At 36.8% G+C, this 13,347-nt stretch overlaps 1 protein-coding gene across 1 annotated transcript in view; it reads right to left on the bottom strand.

Moving 5' to 3' along the window:
- The window catches only part of ksr2 (kinase suppressor of ras 2), a 180,262-nt gene that overhangs the window by 123,200 nt on the left and 43,715 nt on the right, over positions 1–13,347 (bottom strand). Inside the window, exon 4 of the mRNA XM_041786621.1 lies at positions 1,835–1,870. Coding sequence (XP_041642555.1) covers positions 1,835–1,870 — 36 coding nt within the window. The remainder of the gene's footprint in view (positions 1–1,834; positions 1,871–13,347) is intronic.

The following is a 13,347-nucleotide window of genomic DNA, read 5'->3' as shown; positions in this document are numbered from 1 at the left end:
TTTGGCAGTAAGAAACACAGAAACGGGCGTATCCATCTGCTTTGCAATGTTAAAAAACTGGGAGAAGAAGTTCAAAAAAAGAGACCACAATTGTGGAAAAATCGTTTCATTCAAGACAACATGCCAGCTCACACTGTGCTCTCGGTAAAGCAGTTTCTGGCCCAAAAACAAAATCCAGTGCTTGATCATCCTCCATATTCACCTGGTCTAACATGACCCTTTCCTTCTTCTTAGGATCAAATCTGTACTCAAAGGAACACGTTTAGAGTTTGTGTCAGACGTTAAGAAAAGATCAACAGAGGTTCTGCAGTAAGTGTCTGAAGAAGACCTACTGCACTGTTGTGATCAGTGGAAGACCTGAATGCAGTGGTGTGTTAATGCACAAAAGGAGTATATTGAAGCACATCTTGTACATCTCTTTAACATCAGTATCGGTCAATAGTGGCCATTTTGACAAACACCAGAAATTGGAAAATGATATAAGCTTGAACCGATGTCACAAGCAAATGTTTATCTGTTGTGTCTTATGAATTTAATGCTGGCATTTAGCACAACTAACAGCTGCCTTAGTTTACCCGGTGGATAAACTCTGATCTATTTTCATGGCAACAATGAGAGAATATGATGGCATTTAGGGAGTGTTATACCAAACGATGCAATGAAGTAAAAATTGGTTTTGGCATCGGCCACAATTCTTGCAATCAGTGTATCTCTTACACATTTTATTTAGAACTCCTATCTACAGACGAACTAGTCCCTTTAAAATTTGTTGAAGCTTTTCTTTAACATTTAAGCCACTAGTTAGGCATATGAGCATTCATCAGCATCTTTTACTGAAAACAAGAAATAGCAAGATTTGGTCAGCAGGATAGTGTGCAATGTTATGTTTCTTTCCTGGTTAAAAGGCCACTTTGCAAGCAACTTGTTAATGAAGGAAGCTACCACATAAAGCATACTCTACTTTATCATCTGAATTAAAACTAACAATATACTCTAGTGACAAAGATATAAAACTAGTGACTAGCACCGAATACTTGTTATGCAATGTTTACTGTAGTAGACATGATAAAATCAGAAGATGAAGGAAAGTTATTTTTCTTGTTTTGTATGTGTTGTGTTACCAGAGCAGATGCCTACCACTGGCCTCATAAGCTTAACTTTAGTTACCAAAGCCTACATCCACCTCCGATATGCAGTCTGTGTTTTTGTGTATAAAGATGTCAATTATGACTGTAAATGATGGTCCGGCAGTAAAAGTGGCACAATTATCAAAATTCCAGAGCCTCTAAATTCTTTAAAACAAAAGGAAAACAAACCCAAACTGTCTAAATGTCTTGAAACGGTTAGGTTGAAAAATATTCTTTTTGCTACCTTTGTGATTTTTTTTTGTTGTTGTATCAAATTCAGCTTAATTGGTTCACGACATGCATTTTCTACTAAAACATCCATTAGCTTCACTTCTTGATGGCAGCAGTGAGAGTAATCCCGGCAGCAGGCAGACATTAGCAACCAGAAAATGTGCTCAATTTGGGTAATGAAGACTTAACTTTACTGTTATGTGACATGAAAGCATTAGTAGTGCAGTGGTGTTCAAATATGCTGATGAGGAGCAGATTAAGCATGAATGGATGAAGCAGGAGGGGGAGAAAAATAGAGGAGTGAGCCAGAACAGAACAGGGCAAAGCTGCATGAGTCATAACACAAGCCGACTTCCAGCAAAACTAAACTTTCACTTGAATGAGAAACAAAGAGCCACAGAGGCAAAAAAAAAAAAAAAAAGTTGAGAGTGAGCAGCCAAAATGAGTGTTTCTGAGTGCGTATCACAATACTTTACCTCCATTACTGTGAAATTTATCCTCCTCAAGTTGTTCTTCAGAAAGAGAGACAAAAGAGGAAATTGTTTATTGAGCCGGCACAACGGAAATAGTCTACAGCTTTATACTCATGTTTCCATCTGCAGCAATGCATAGCCAAGAGGCTGTTCAGCAAAACAACATTATTTTAGGTAGATCTGATCCTGGGTTCAGCTCAGCAGGGGCACTATCACATGCATGACTGCGTCTGAGATAATGTGAGCCTACAGTCTTCAAAATCTGCTCCTGACCTCTAAGCCACATTTTATGCTAATTTCTGCCACCGGCCTTTAGTTTTTATTTTTTTATATTATTTTTTCATTTGGTGTCATTATTTTCTTTTTTGCCTGTGACACTGTCTCAAGGGAAACAACAGGGGTGTGAGCATCAATAACACAGACTTCAAACACAATATCAACACCAGCAACAGCAAATGAAACAGAGAATTATTTCCCATAAAAGGTCCCAGTGGAATTGCAAAACTTAAAGGAAAAAAAGCCTTAGGCCTTTCCTATTCTGCTATGCTATGAAAAGGGCCGTAAGGAACGAAAAGTCGTGGGAAGAGACGGCTGCAAAGACACATGGGACATGATATATAGGAGTTTTCTGAAAGCTCATTTCCTTTTAAATATAAATTCCTTAACTTACCCGGGCCTTTAATTTCTCATTACAAGACTCCGAAAGCACCTAGTTAAAAAAAGTTTTAATTCATTATAGTTTACATTGAAGTCCCTTAAGCTGACAGTTGTGATATTTGGTAGAATTATAGAAATGAATGTAATTTTGTTTGGCATTTTTGAATAACTCTCAGGTGCTTTAAAAGTCTTCTGGGGCTCTGTATTGTTTAGATATGTCACATCTTAGTTTCTCCTTGAATAGACTACAAAGCCAGGAAGACTTTGAAGGTGCTTGGGTTTTGAAGTGAAAGTCCTTTTTATTCCAGTTAGAGGCTCTCTTTAATCATAAGTATAGAATGAGTACATTTTCTAAGAAATATTAGGTCACTTTTAATCAGATTGATCAGATAAGTTAATAAAGGGCTAAGGCTTCCTCATGGGTCCAAATTTGTAAACTTGTGACTACCCGCACCTGTAAAGCTCTGTCAATGCAGCTCCTGCAGCGAAGAGGAGGGGTGGAAAGTAACTAAATACGTTAACACAAATTACTTTAACTGTGTAGTGTTTTGGGCCCTGATACTTTTTTGAGCACATTTTTTAAATCAGTACTTGTACTTCTACCTCAGTAAGTGTTAACCAGAGTAACAGAGTCCTTTTACTTGAGTACAATACTCTTGTAATTTTTTTCCACCTCGGTTGACTACACAGTAGCACATAGAAAGAGAATTATTCCAGGTGGCTGGATTGATCATCATGCCCTTGGGCAGGCTGTTCATTTAGGTTCATTGACTGAAGTTTCTGGTGTATTGTTGTTGTTTTTAATGTGAGACATATTTGCACCATGAGTGAAGTTATCCATTGAGTTAGAGTTCTGGCCTGTGACTTTAGCTGCTCCTAAAAGATGCGTAGAATGTGTTCTTCATCAGATTGCACAGCCTTGCCGTGAGGTAGACTCTCAGCTTTGTCCTTGCCAGAGGATCCCACTTTGCCACAGATTTTCAAGTTACAGCAGCTTGGAGAGCTATTCTCTTGCTGTTGCAAGAAAAGGAAAGGTTCTATTTAACTGTACAACTCACCAAATAAAAATGTAGATACTTCTTACTTTTACTTGAGAAGATTTATAGACTGGTACTTTTACTTTTACTTAAGTACATTTTATTTTAACCAGAGTAACTGTGTTATATAATGGTTATCTGGTTAACAGCAACACAAGAATCTGTTCTGCCATGGACTGCATCTACCTGTTGGGTTTATTTTATCAGGAAACCAAATGTATGTCATCAATATAACTGCTTAACCTTGGCTATAAATTATGTAAAGAGTGCAATATTTCAGCTCCTATTGCAGGGGTGGGGTTGGGGGGTATTTTGGCCTCATTTTTGTACAGTGAGAGAGTTTCATTGTTACAGTCAATGGTCTAGAGAAACACAGCTACTTCTAAATTTTGACCAGTTTTATTGCATGACAGGTTGTTTATCACTGTCATGCTGGCTTTGTACACTGCATGGAACATGTTATTCCATCACCTGCACACAGTATGTTTCTGTGAAAAGCAATAAGTACAAAATGTGGAACAGAAACACAAAAGCTGTCAAATTAAAAGTGCACAGTTTCTTTTTTTAATGGCTGGTTTCCAAAGATAAAAATCACCCTTTCAAGGGTGGATTAGGCTAACAAAAAACCCACACCCTGTTAGTTCATGCCAATGGGTATTATGCAGTAGGGTTTCTCGAGTCAAGCTTTCTCTGCCGGAGTCACACGCTCACACTTGAAGCTGAACCCACATGATGAGGCCCTGCAGTTCAACCCTGAAAACCCCCTCATCCAGACATCCAGAGGCAGGCAACATGAGTGGGCCTGAAAGAGTGCTCATCCACAAATGTAGGAGAAAGATGAGGGGGGTGTTAAATCAAGCCTCCTTAGCAGGAATGAAAACATGACAGGCCACTCACAAACGTAAAGGTTCAGCGTGACCCTACATGGACTGCAGAAAACTAATCAACAACTGGCGGAGAGTTCACAGCATCAATGCTGAGATTACAGATGAAAAGAAACAGAAAGATTACTTTTAGTCAGGTTTAAATACCTGACAATCACGGTGCCAATTTGTTCTGTCTACTTCAAAACTACCCTGCCAAATCTAATGAGCTAGATTTTAAAAGTGTCGCCTTTAATTCAAATTATGAGCTTCTCCTCAGTGATTACATTCTTGCACCAGGCAGCCTCGCTTTAAAACTGCCTTTGACAGTTCCTATCAAGCTGATACCCGAGTGAAATTTCTCTGTGAGAGAAGCAATGAACTTGAATCACACTCACAAAACTGTTGCTTCAAGTAATGAATCAATTCATCAAGCGCGCTAGTATCTTAGCAACTGCTTCTGCAAAATAGTAACAAGACTCGACTTTTGAATTTCTTGTTTCACATGATCTCACCTCAGTAAGGGTAAGGCACATTAAAGACGCGAGATGAAGAACACAAGCTGAGCGGGACCCCTTTGAGATCTGTGATTTCAGGTAATTTGTGTGGCTTGTGCTTGTTAGCGAGCAACTTTTTGAAGTTACTTTTTCAGGGTGTGATTTGAAAGAACAAATCGTGGAGTCTTTTAATTTGTCTCAACCTTCATTCAGAACGCTAACATCCTTTCTTGCACCTAAAATCAAATACAGTATCACCTCTCTTTCACCTTTTGCTATGATCCTGATACAATTGCAAACCATTTTCACTTTTTTAACATTTAAAAATAGATGAGGTGCTACAAGAGAGTAATAAACCAAATTTTCAAGCTGAAATGTTTAAGTGTAAAATACTTTTTTAAAATATTGACTTTATGTAGACATTTCTTGCTGCTCTAATAAACTTGATTTTGGCCTTTGGTACAAATATGTGATTTAAGCGGGAGAATTGGTGAACCTGAAGGAGTTAGATGTGACTCACTCTCCAAAAAGACTCATCAAATACGCTTTGATTTCTTCTGTCTATGGTAACATTTTTCTGTGTCTTTAACTGCAGTCACTTCAAGGTTTTAAGCATTGATTAATTCAAGCAAGTGTTAGTCAGTATGTAAGATATGTTTAAATGATATTAAAATATACCAGTTTAAGAGCTGGGGTGACACTTCTGTACTTTTTTCATTAGGGTTTGATAAGATTAAAACCAGTGTCATGTTTGTTCTTTGTGGTGATTCAAACTTCAGTTCATCACTCTGTACATCTTCCTGCCACAATGAGTTTAGTGGAGTTTTGTACTGCACATAATAATAGCTGGGCTAACACAAAGTCAAATAAAATACAGTGAATAAAGTATGAGATGAAATCACCCAATGTCAACACTGAGGAGAACTCCAGTTCTAAAAGTCACTGATTCATTCACTACTAATGAATGATTCTGTTGCTACTCAGCCACGACCCAACTGAAGACATCAGAGACTATTGATAAGAGCAACGCATCTGGGTGATCCAATGGCCAGTGAGTCTGCTAAAAACTGTGACACGTGGACAAGTACTGGCATCACAACCAGTCATCCTTGACAACATATAGCGTAACGGTGAATTTTAACTGTGATGGCTGTGTTTGATCTAAAGGTTAAAAACCTGAATGCCTAGTGAGCAAGAGTATGATAAAAGGCAGGAAGACTCCAGCTTCCACTGTCACAGAGCAATCACTGACTTAAAAGTCACAAGGAACACACAGCGGTCCCATATTGACCACTTAGCTCCTCTCTAGTTTCAGCCAAAAGCCAGGGAGCTATTCTTTTACTCCTCTTCCTAAAAAAGATCATGTCAGAAACTATGGCTTTTAATCATTTGAAGCACAAAATGCAATGCAATAGTGTTAAATTTAATGCTAAAGCTGTTTTCTAATCTACCAATGCTCAGTCTCAGGGTTTGTTTTCACCAAAATGGATCCATGGTCACCCTAGAGGAAAAGTACTTTCAGCCTTCAACTGTACCTGAAGGTGGTTGAAGCATAGGTCACAGCAGTGCAAATTCAAGAACAGTCATGTGCAGATTTATATTCTAAGGATTTATTTAACATTTCTTTAACATTAGCATAAATCTCACCAAATGATTATTATTTTATGTTACATTTAACTAATTTTTTCATGTATTTTACAAAAATTAGTAAAAAAATAAAATTTGAAAACATTTTTAAAAATATTATTTTTTAGCTGTCTGCTATGCAGTAGCCTATCTTCCCAAGCACGTCCTGTTTGGACAACGCTCACTGAAATTAGAGGAGGCTAATGGCACTATTATTGCAAAGACCTCATACAACCATACTTGAAAAATACCAAAGTATTCCTTTAAGGTTTTCTATTGGTGAGATTGATAATAAACTGAAAAGCTTGTCATATGCTGTTAAACCAAGATTAAATTCCAATTTTCAAATGAGCTCAGCCCCATGTCCAACAGTGAAAACATTGCTGAGAAAAATGTGCATGCATGTAAGACTCCATTGATTTAGAAAACAAATATCAGAGTGTAATTAATCTATTCTTTCCTCTCTTAATGAAAAGTGAAACAAATGTTTTCCCAAAATGGCAAACCTTTAATTGAGCTAATCCTCCTGAAACAATCAGCCCTCACATGTATTTGCAAAGCTTCGTGTTTATGCATAACTCCGGATGTAATTTTGATACCACATCATCATCAATCTCCTTTCCTTTCACCTGAATGACCCTGCATCTCCACATCAGCTGTCCATCCAAACAAAGCAGCAACGCTCACCTCTGCTGTGATTAATGCAAATAACACACCCCAGCACCATTAATGGAACAATCTTAACATGCAGAGAGGCAGATAACGGCCTCATAATCAGACTAATTACCTCTAAATGTGTTGTTTCTTTGGGCTAAATGGCAGTGAAATGCCACTGAGACAGAGGCTGGTCTATCTGTAAACAGGAAAAGGGCAGTGGCTGCGTTCAATAGATGCAGTGTTCCTTTTTAAATCCTTTGTCTTTTAACTTGGTGGTTGTTCTTGCAGTGTAATCAGCAGGACTCAAAGTTAAGACTTCGCCAATTAGTTAACAACTGATAAGGAGCACCCAGGGGTGTTCAGGAAGAGGGTTTCACAGGGGTTCGGTCAATGCTCCTGGTTGTTTTTGCATCTGCTCTTTTCCTTTCGGTGTGACTATCTTCGCCTCCAATCAATAGTCAATGCCTCTTTTCCTAATTTTCCCCTTGGTTTTCTTTTTCCCTTTTCTCCATTCTCCTCTCTTCCATTTTCTCTGCCTCGCTCTCTCCTATGCCTTCTTCCTTTCTTTCTTTTTCTCGCTGACGGCATTTGAAGCCAATTAGGTGTTTGTATGCGTGTGGAGTTGTCTCAAGGCCGAGTGTGAGGACATTCCTGTTAGCTATCAAAGATTACTGAGGCAAAGCTACCAAGGAGACCTGTCGAGCTTAACAAAGATCAACACAATTAGCTGGATCAACAGAAGAACTCATATTCAAGAGAATTTTGCTTAGGTGTGTGTGTGTGTGGGGGGGGGGGGGGGATTTGTCAAGAAAGGGGGGATGAATAATGTGTGTACATTGGGCACAAAGGGCCGAATGGCTGCCTCCGAAATTGTATGACTCATCCTCATTGCAACTCGTGGCCTGCAATCCCAAGAGCCTGTAGTGAAAAATTCTATTAACTTGCATTAGTTTCCTTCCTCCACTATTACACCACACATCAGCATACATTCACTTCTTCTGTCCTCTGTGTTTCTCCTGTTTTGTGATGTATCGACTGCCAAGATTGCAAAGTACACCACTGTCTGTATCTGCCAGATTTAACATAATTCCTGATGAGTCATAAACATATTTTCTTTGAGAAAACATGTGGCATAAAACTGCAAATCCCTTTCTGTACTCTCATTCATAACGGCTGAATATATATATAGATATATATACATATATATATATGCACTTTTGCAACAACCTCCAGATTTTAAAGAGAAAAAATAAAACACTTCAAAACGACTTGAGATGTAAGTACATCCTCCGATTCAAGCTTAGCCGTGTTAAAAGTGCCAAATGATCTCATGGGGATGTGTAACCCTTCAAAAGCACATCTTCCACTCTCAAATATATACATGCTGACACTCTTAGCTTGCACTAACACAACGCACACACATACTGATGTGCAAATGTGCCGATGCTTCGATTTGAAGCTATGACATTTCTGCCTCTTTAAGCTCCATCCGGAGAAGAATATGAGAAACTGCCGTTTCTCCGGGCTGAAAAGAGCCTCTCAGCTCTCCACGCTTACGTGTGTAGGGGGGAGATAGTTGCGGTGTTGCCGTGGTGCATTCGCACATCTCCAGCCAGTCCCCCCTGTTAGAGAGCCCATTAGTGGCTCTGTGTGGCCAGACCCTGCCTTTGGAAAGCCAGAGGGAGCGGGGGAGAGAGGGGACTGGGGGACAGGAGTTTGTTGGAGGCAGTGGGAGAAGAAGAGAGGCAGGGAGGAGAGTGATAATAAGAAGCTGGAAGACGGGAAAAAGAGGCTGACGAATGTCAGGCCTTGATCTAATAAGATGCTTTTCCTGGGCTTTTAACCACATTTCATGCTCTTTGATTTTCTTGGTTGCTTTCACATGAACAATGTGTGGAGCTTGGGTCAACAAGTGCTATGAGCACAGTGGGAGACCATGAGCCAGTGGTGGGTTCAAAGATGTTTATTTTCAAGGGCCACATGTTAATGGTTCCCCTTTAAATCCCTTAAAATAGTTTTAAATTTCTTGATAATTTCACTCTCTTTTTTTTTTAGTTTCTCACAAGTAGAGGTTCTGTTGTCTGGGGTAAAAATTACAGACAGAAGGTTTGAGAGGTGTAGATTTGGACTGGTTAAGACAGCAGTATGTGCAATATTCTGGTTATACTTCTGAGTGTCTGAACATTGAATGTGGAGTCCCACAAGGCACAGTATTAGGACCTCAATTTTTTAATTTGTATATTAATTATATAGGTGACATTTCAAGGTTACTGAAGTCTGTGTTGTTTGCAGATGACACAATTTTTTATAGTTCCGGAGAAGATTTTAAAACTGTGGCAGTAAGTAAAGACAAATGAAATGGCTGAATTGAAAAAGTTGTTTGATAAAAAATAAGTTATCTTTGATTTTAAAAAAGCTATAATTAGGGTATTTTCTGATCAAAAAGAAAAATCTAAATATGTTAATATTGAAAGAATGTCTGAATTTTGTTTTTTAGGTGTGACTGTTGGTGATACACTGACATGGAAAGCTCACAAAGCTCTTACAAAAACAAAGGTGTCTAAGGACAAGTCTATACTCAACAAATCTTTGTGTTTTCTAAATTAAAATGAGGGTTCTGTATTGCTCTTTTATTGCCAACCATGATGTATATTTCAGAAAAGAGCATTAAGAATTAAACATAAAGCAGATTAGTGAGAACACACTAACAATCTGTATATAAAGACAGGATTAATAAAATTTAAAGATCTGGTAGAGCTGCCGATACTTATGGGGATGTTCAGAGCAAAAAGTAAAAGTACTACCAGAAAATCTGCACCAGTTTGTTTTTAGCTCAGAAGATGAGGAGACAGAAGGAAATTTAATTTCAAGCACCAGTTTGCATGGAAAACTTTAAACAGATGTGTATTTCTGTGGTTGGTGTCAAATTGTGGAATTCTTTACAGAGTGATCTGGAGAGCTGAGCGAACTTATTTCAGTTCAAGAGAGTGTATACAGACAGAAGTATCAGACATAAAATTGGCAACTAGTGGGCTGTTTTGTTGTCTTATTTTACTATTAAGTCTTTGAAATTGCGTCTGTATCTCCTCTGAACCTTACTGTAGTATTGGTTTCTCAGTGATTTTGACTTTAACATTTTTTTTTCTTCTCTCTGCTCCTTTCTGGTAGCGAAATGTGATGGAGTTCTGAATTATTTTTTGTGAAAAAGTGTAAACTTTACCATGACCAGAACAAATAACAGAAATGAAAATGTTAACACACTATTTTAACAGACTCACTCATTAAACCCTGTTATGATTCTGATTCTGATTCTTGCAACTTAGAACTGTTATTCAAGATCTATACTCCAGGTCTATGATGCCAAAAATACGGTTAATAATCTATATTAATCTGAGAAAATTCAAGCCATACAGTGTTCAAGTCCAAAATGCTAAACTTGAATGCTTTTGATAGAGTTTTCCTATGGTATTTCCTTTCAACTAGAAGCTGAAGATCATTTTATCTATATATGTGTAAAAAAAAAAAAAAATATATATATATATATATATATATATATATATATATATATATATATATATATATATATATATATATATATATACAGTGCTTAACAAATTTATTAGACCACCACCCAAAGTAAGGTTTATGCCACAGCTGCCCTAAATTAACAGCATTTACCAAAATCAATTTTTAATGTCTCTGCAATGGTTAATACACTAAAATGTAGAAGCACTTTAACCCAAATTATATTTTTAATGCTAAAATATAATTATTATTATCTATGAATTTTAAAATTTACTGATTTACAAAAAAACTGAAAAATATTAAAGCACATTATTATTTCTTGATTAATATGTCAAATTATAGTTATTTACTTGCATTCCTGAGCAGAAAAATGAGTTTTAGTGGTTGAATGTTATGCTTGATTCATTTCTGACTTCTCAGAGAAGCCCAGTGAGCCGGCTCAAATTTGGGTATAAAAAGGTGAATTCAGTTTGAAATCCCTCATTCCTGTTCAAAATGGTAAAACGTGGAGAGCTCACTGAAAATGAAAGAGTCCACATTAAAGCACTTCATATTGCTGGACGGACTCTGAGACAAATATGACAGGTGGTCTAATAAATTTGTTAAGCACTTTGTATTATGAACACATTTGGTAGAAAACTGTAAATGCATTTATTGAGTAAAACCATGGTTTAAATGCATAAAAGTCTTTTTTGTCTGCATGGATAATCAAAGTAAGCATTTTGGTGGATTAAATGAAATCATAGAATCAGCACTTTAACAGCAGAGAAGCCTGTAAGGTTGTCATGACACTTTTTGATACCACATTTTAAAATTATACATTATATTTGTGATTTTAGTAAGCAGACTGGCCTTTTTGTACTGCATAACTAATTACAGAAAAAAAAAAATTACAAAAAAAAAATACAAAAAAAAAAAATACAAAAAAAAATTATGTGGTTAAAGCATGGTGTTTTGAGAAAAATCTCAGTAATGTACTTTTTTACATACATGTTTCTTCCCTGTTATTTTTGCCTAGAGGCAAGGCAAGTTTTTAATATAATTTAAAGTGCTTTACACTGTTAAAAAATAAACATCTACAGCATTAAGAACATTAAAAGACAGCAAAAAAAAAAACAGTGGAAATAAAATATACTGAAATTAGGGCTGTCAAGATTAAACACAATTAACTACAATACACAGTAAGTGCACTATTTCTATTGCGATTAATTGTATGAACTATTTTTGCTTTAGCATCTCCCTGCAGCCACACTCATGTAAAATAAGTCCACCACTGCACCTTAATGTCTCATTTTAGTATAAAAAAACTTCACAAACAACTCAGTGGACAGGTCAAAAATCACCTGAACCATCTGTTATCAAACATTTGCCTTTTCAGTCCATAGTAAGTTCCTTTTTCCATGGTTAAGTTTGTGTTAAAATTGTCACTCTACCTATAAAAGAAGGTATGCATCAAAACTGTAAACCAGTTACCTTTAGTAGACAGACAGTAGAAAAATCCAAAATGACACAAAAAACAGTTTTAAATGCTAAATAGTGGAATTTTAGAATGTAGTAAAAAGGGAATGATTAATCCTGATTAACTACGGAAATCCTGAGATTAATTGTGATTTTAAATTATCATCTTTTGGCATCCCTACAGAAATAGCACTCAAAAAATACTTGAAGCAAAAATAACAACTTAAAGGAAAACATAGATAAAAATATCCTCAACAAGGAATCTTCTCTGTGCATTCAAATGAACACAGTTTCACTTACTGGCCTTTCTTAATGGACATGGATTCTGTTTAATAACCAACCCCAGAGCAACATCCAAAGATTTAGGCTCACAGTTTGCTCTGTCTGTGTTGGCAACAGCTCTAAGCTTTCCTGGAAACCCCCCCCCCCCCGTGGTGTTGTGTTAAATCCACTCATATTCTGTGTGCTTCAACACTTGCTCAGAAATCCTTCAAACATAATTCATTTTGTGATTTATCCAAATTTTCTTGAATACTTAATTTTAGAATCTATTCACTATTGGATATTTAAATTAATAGGTACATATAATTATGTTTTGGGTCTTTCAATAAGGGTAAACGATTACTATAAGAAACGAGTGCTCTAACGTCACTGACCCCAGACTCTTATTGTCCTCCTGGACACGGATTCATAGACTGGTCTTGTCAGATCAAAATGATGAATTCATCCTCGAACATCATTCCATGGATACAGATGCAGGTTGCTCCATGTATGTCTACTCACAGCTCACAGTCTGGCTCAGGTTTTCAAATAGTGGCTCTGTTTGTCCTTGGTTTTGGAGACAGAGGGTACCAAATCATCACTAATTTATTCATGCAGTTTAGACAGTGTGCAGAAGTTTGCTGACATTTTTTATTGAAAACATTAAAAATCCCAACATTGGGTGTTTAGGACTTAAATTTCATTGTCAGGGCATCAAAACAAGTATCAGTTACAGTTTGATTTATACTGGTAAAGCCAGAAGAAAAACTAGATCAGGATTAAGCTAAGTAGATCATGATCAAATGATTTCTGGTTACATTTTGAGGGTTTTTGTACCATTGTCTTATTTTATTTTAGCTTTTCAATTACAAAATGTCAGTGCTGTTCATGATTTATCAGAAAGAAGTGTTCTTTCTGTAAGAAAGAGTATGGTA

The sequence above is a fragment of the Cheilinus undulatus genome, linkage group 5 (assembly GCF_018320785.1).
Source record: "Cheilinus undulatus linkage group 5, ASM1832078v1, whole genome shotgun sequence".
NCBI lineage: Eukaryota > Metazoa > Chordata > Actinopteri > Labriformes > Labridae > Cheilinus > Cheilinus undulatus.
This window is presented reverse-complemented; position numbering and strand designations above follow the sequence as displayed.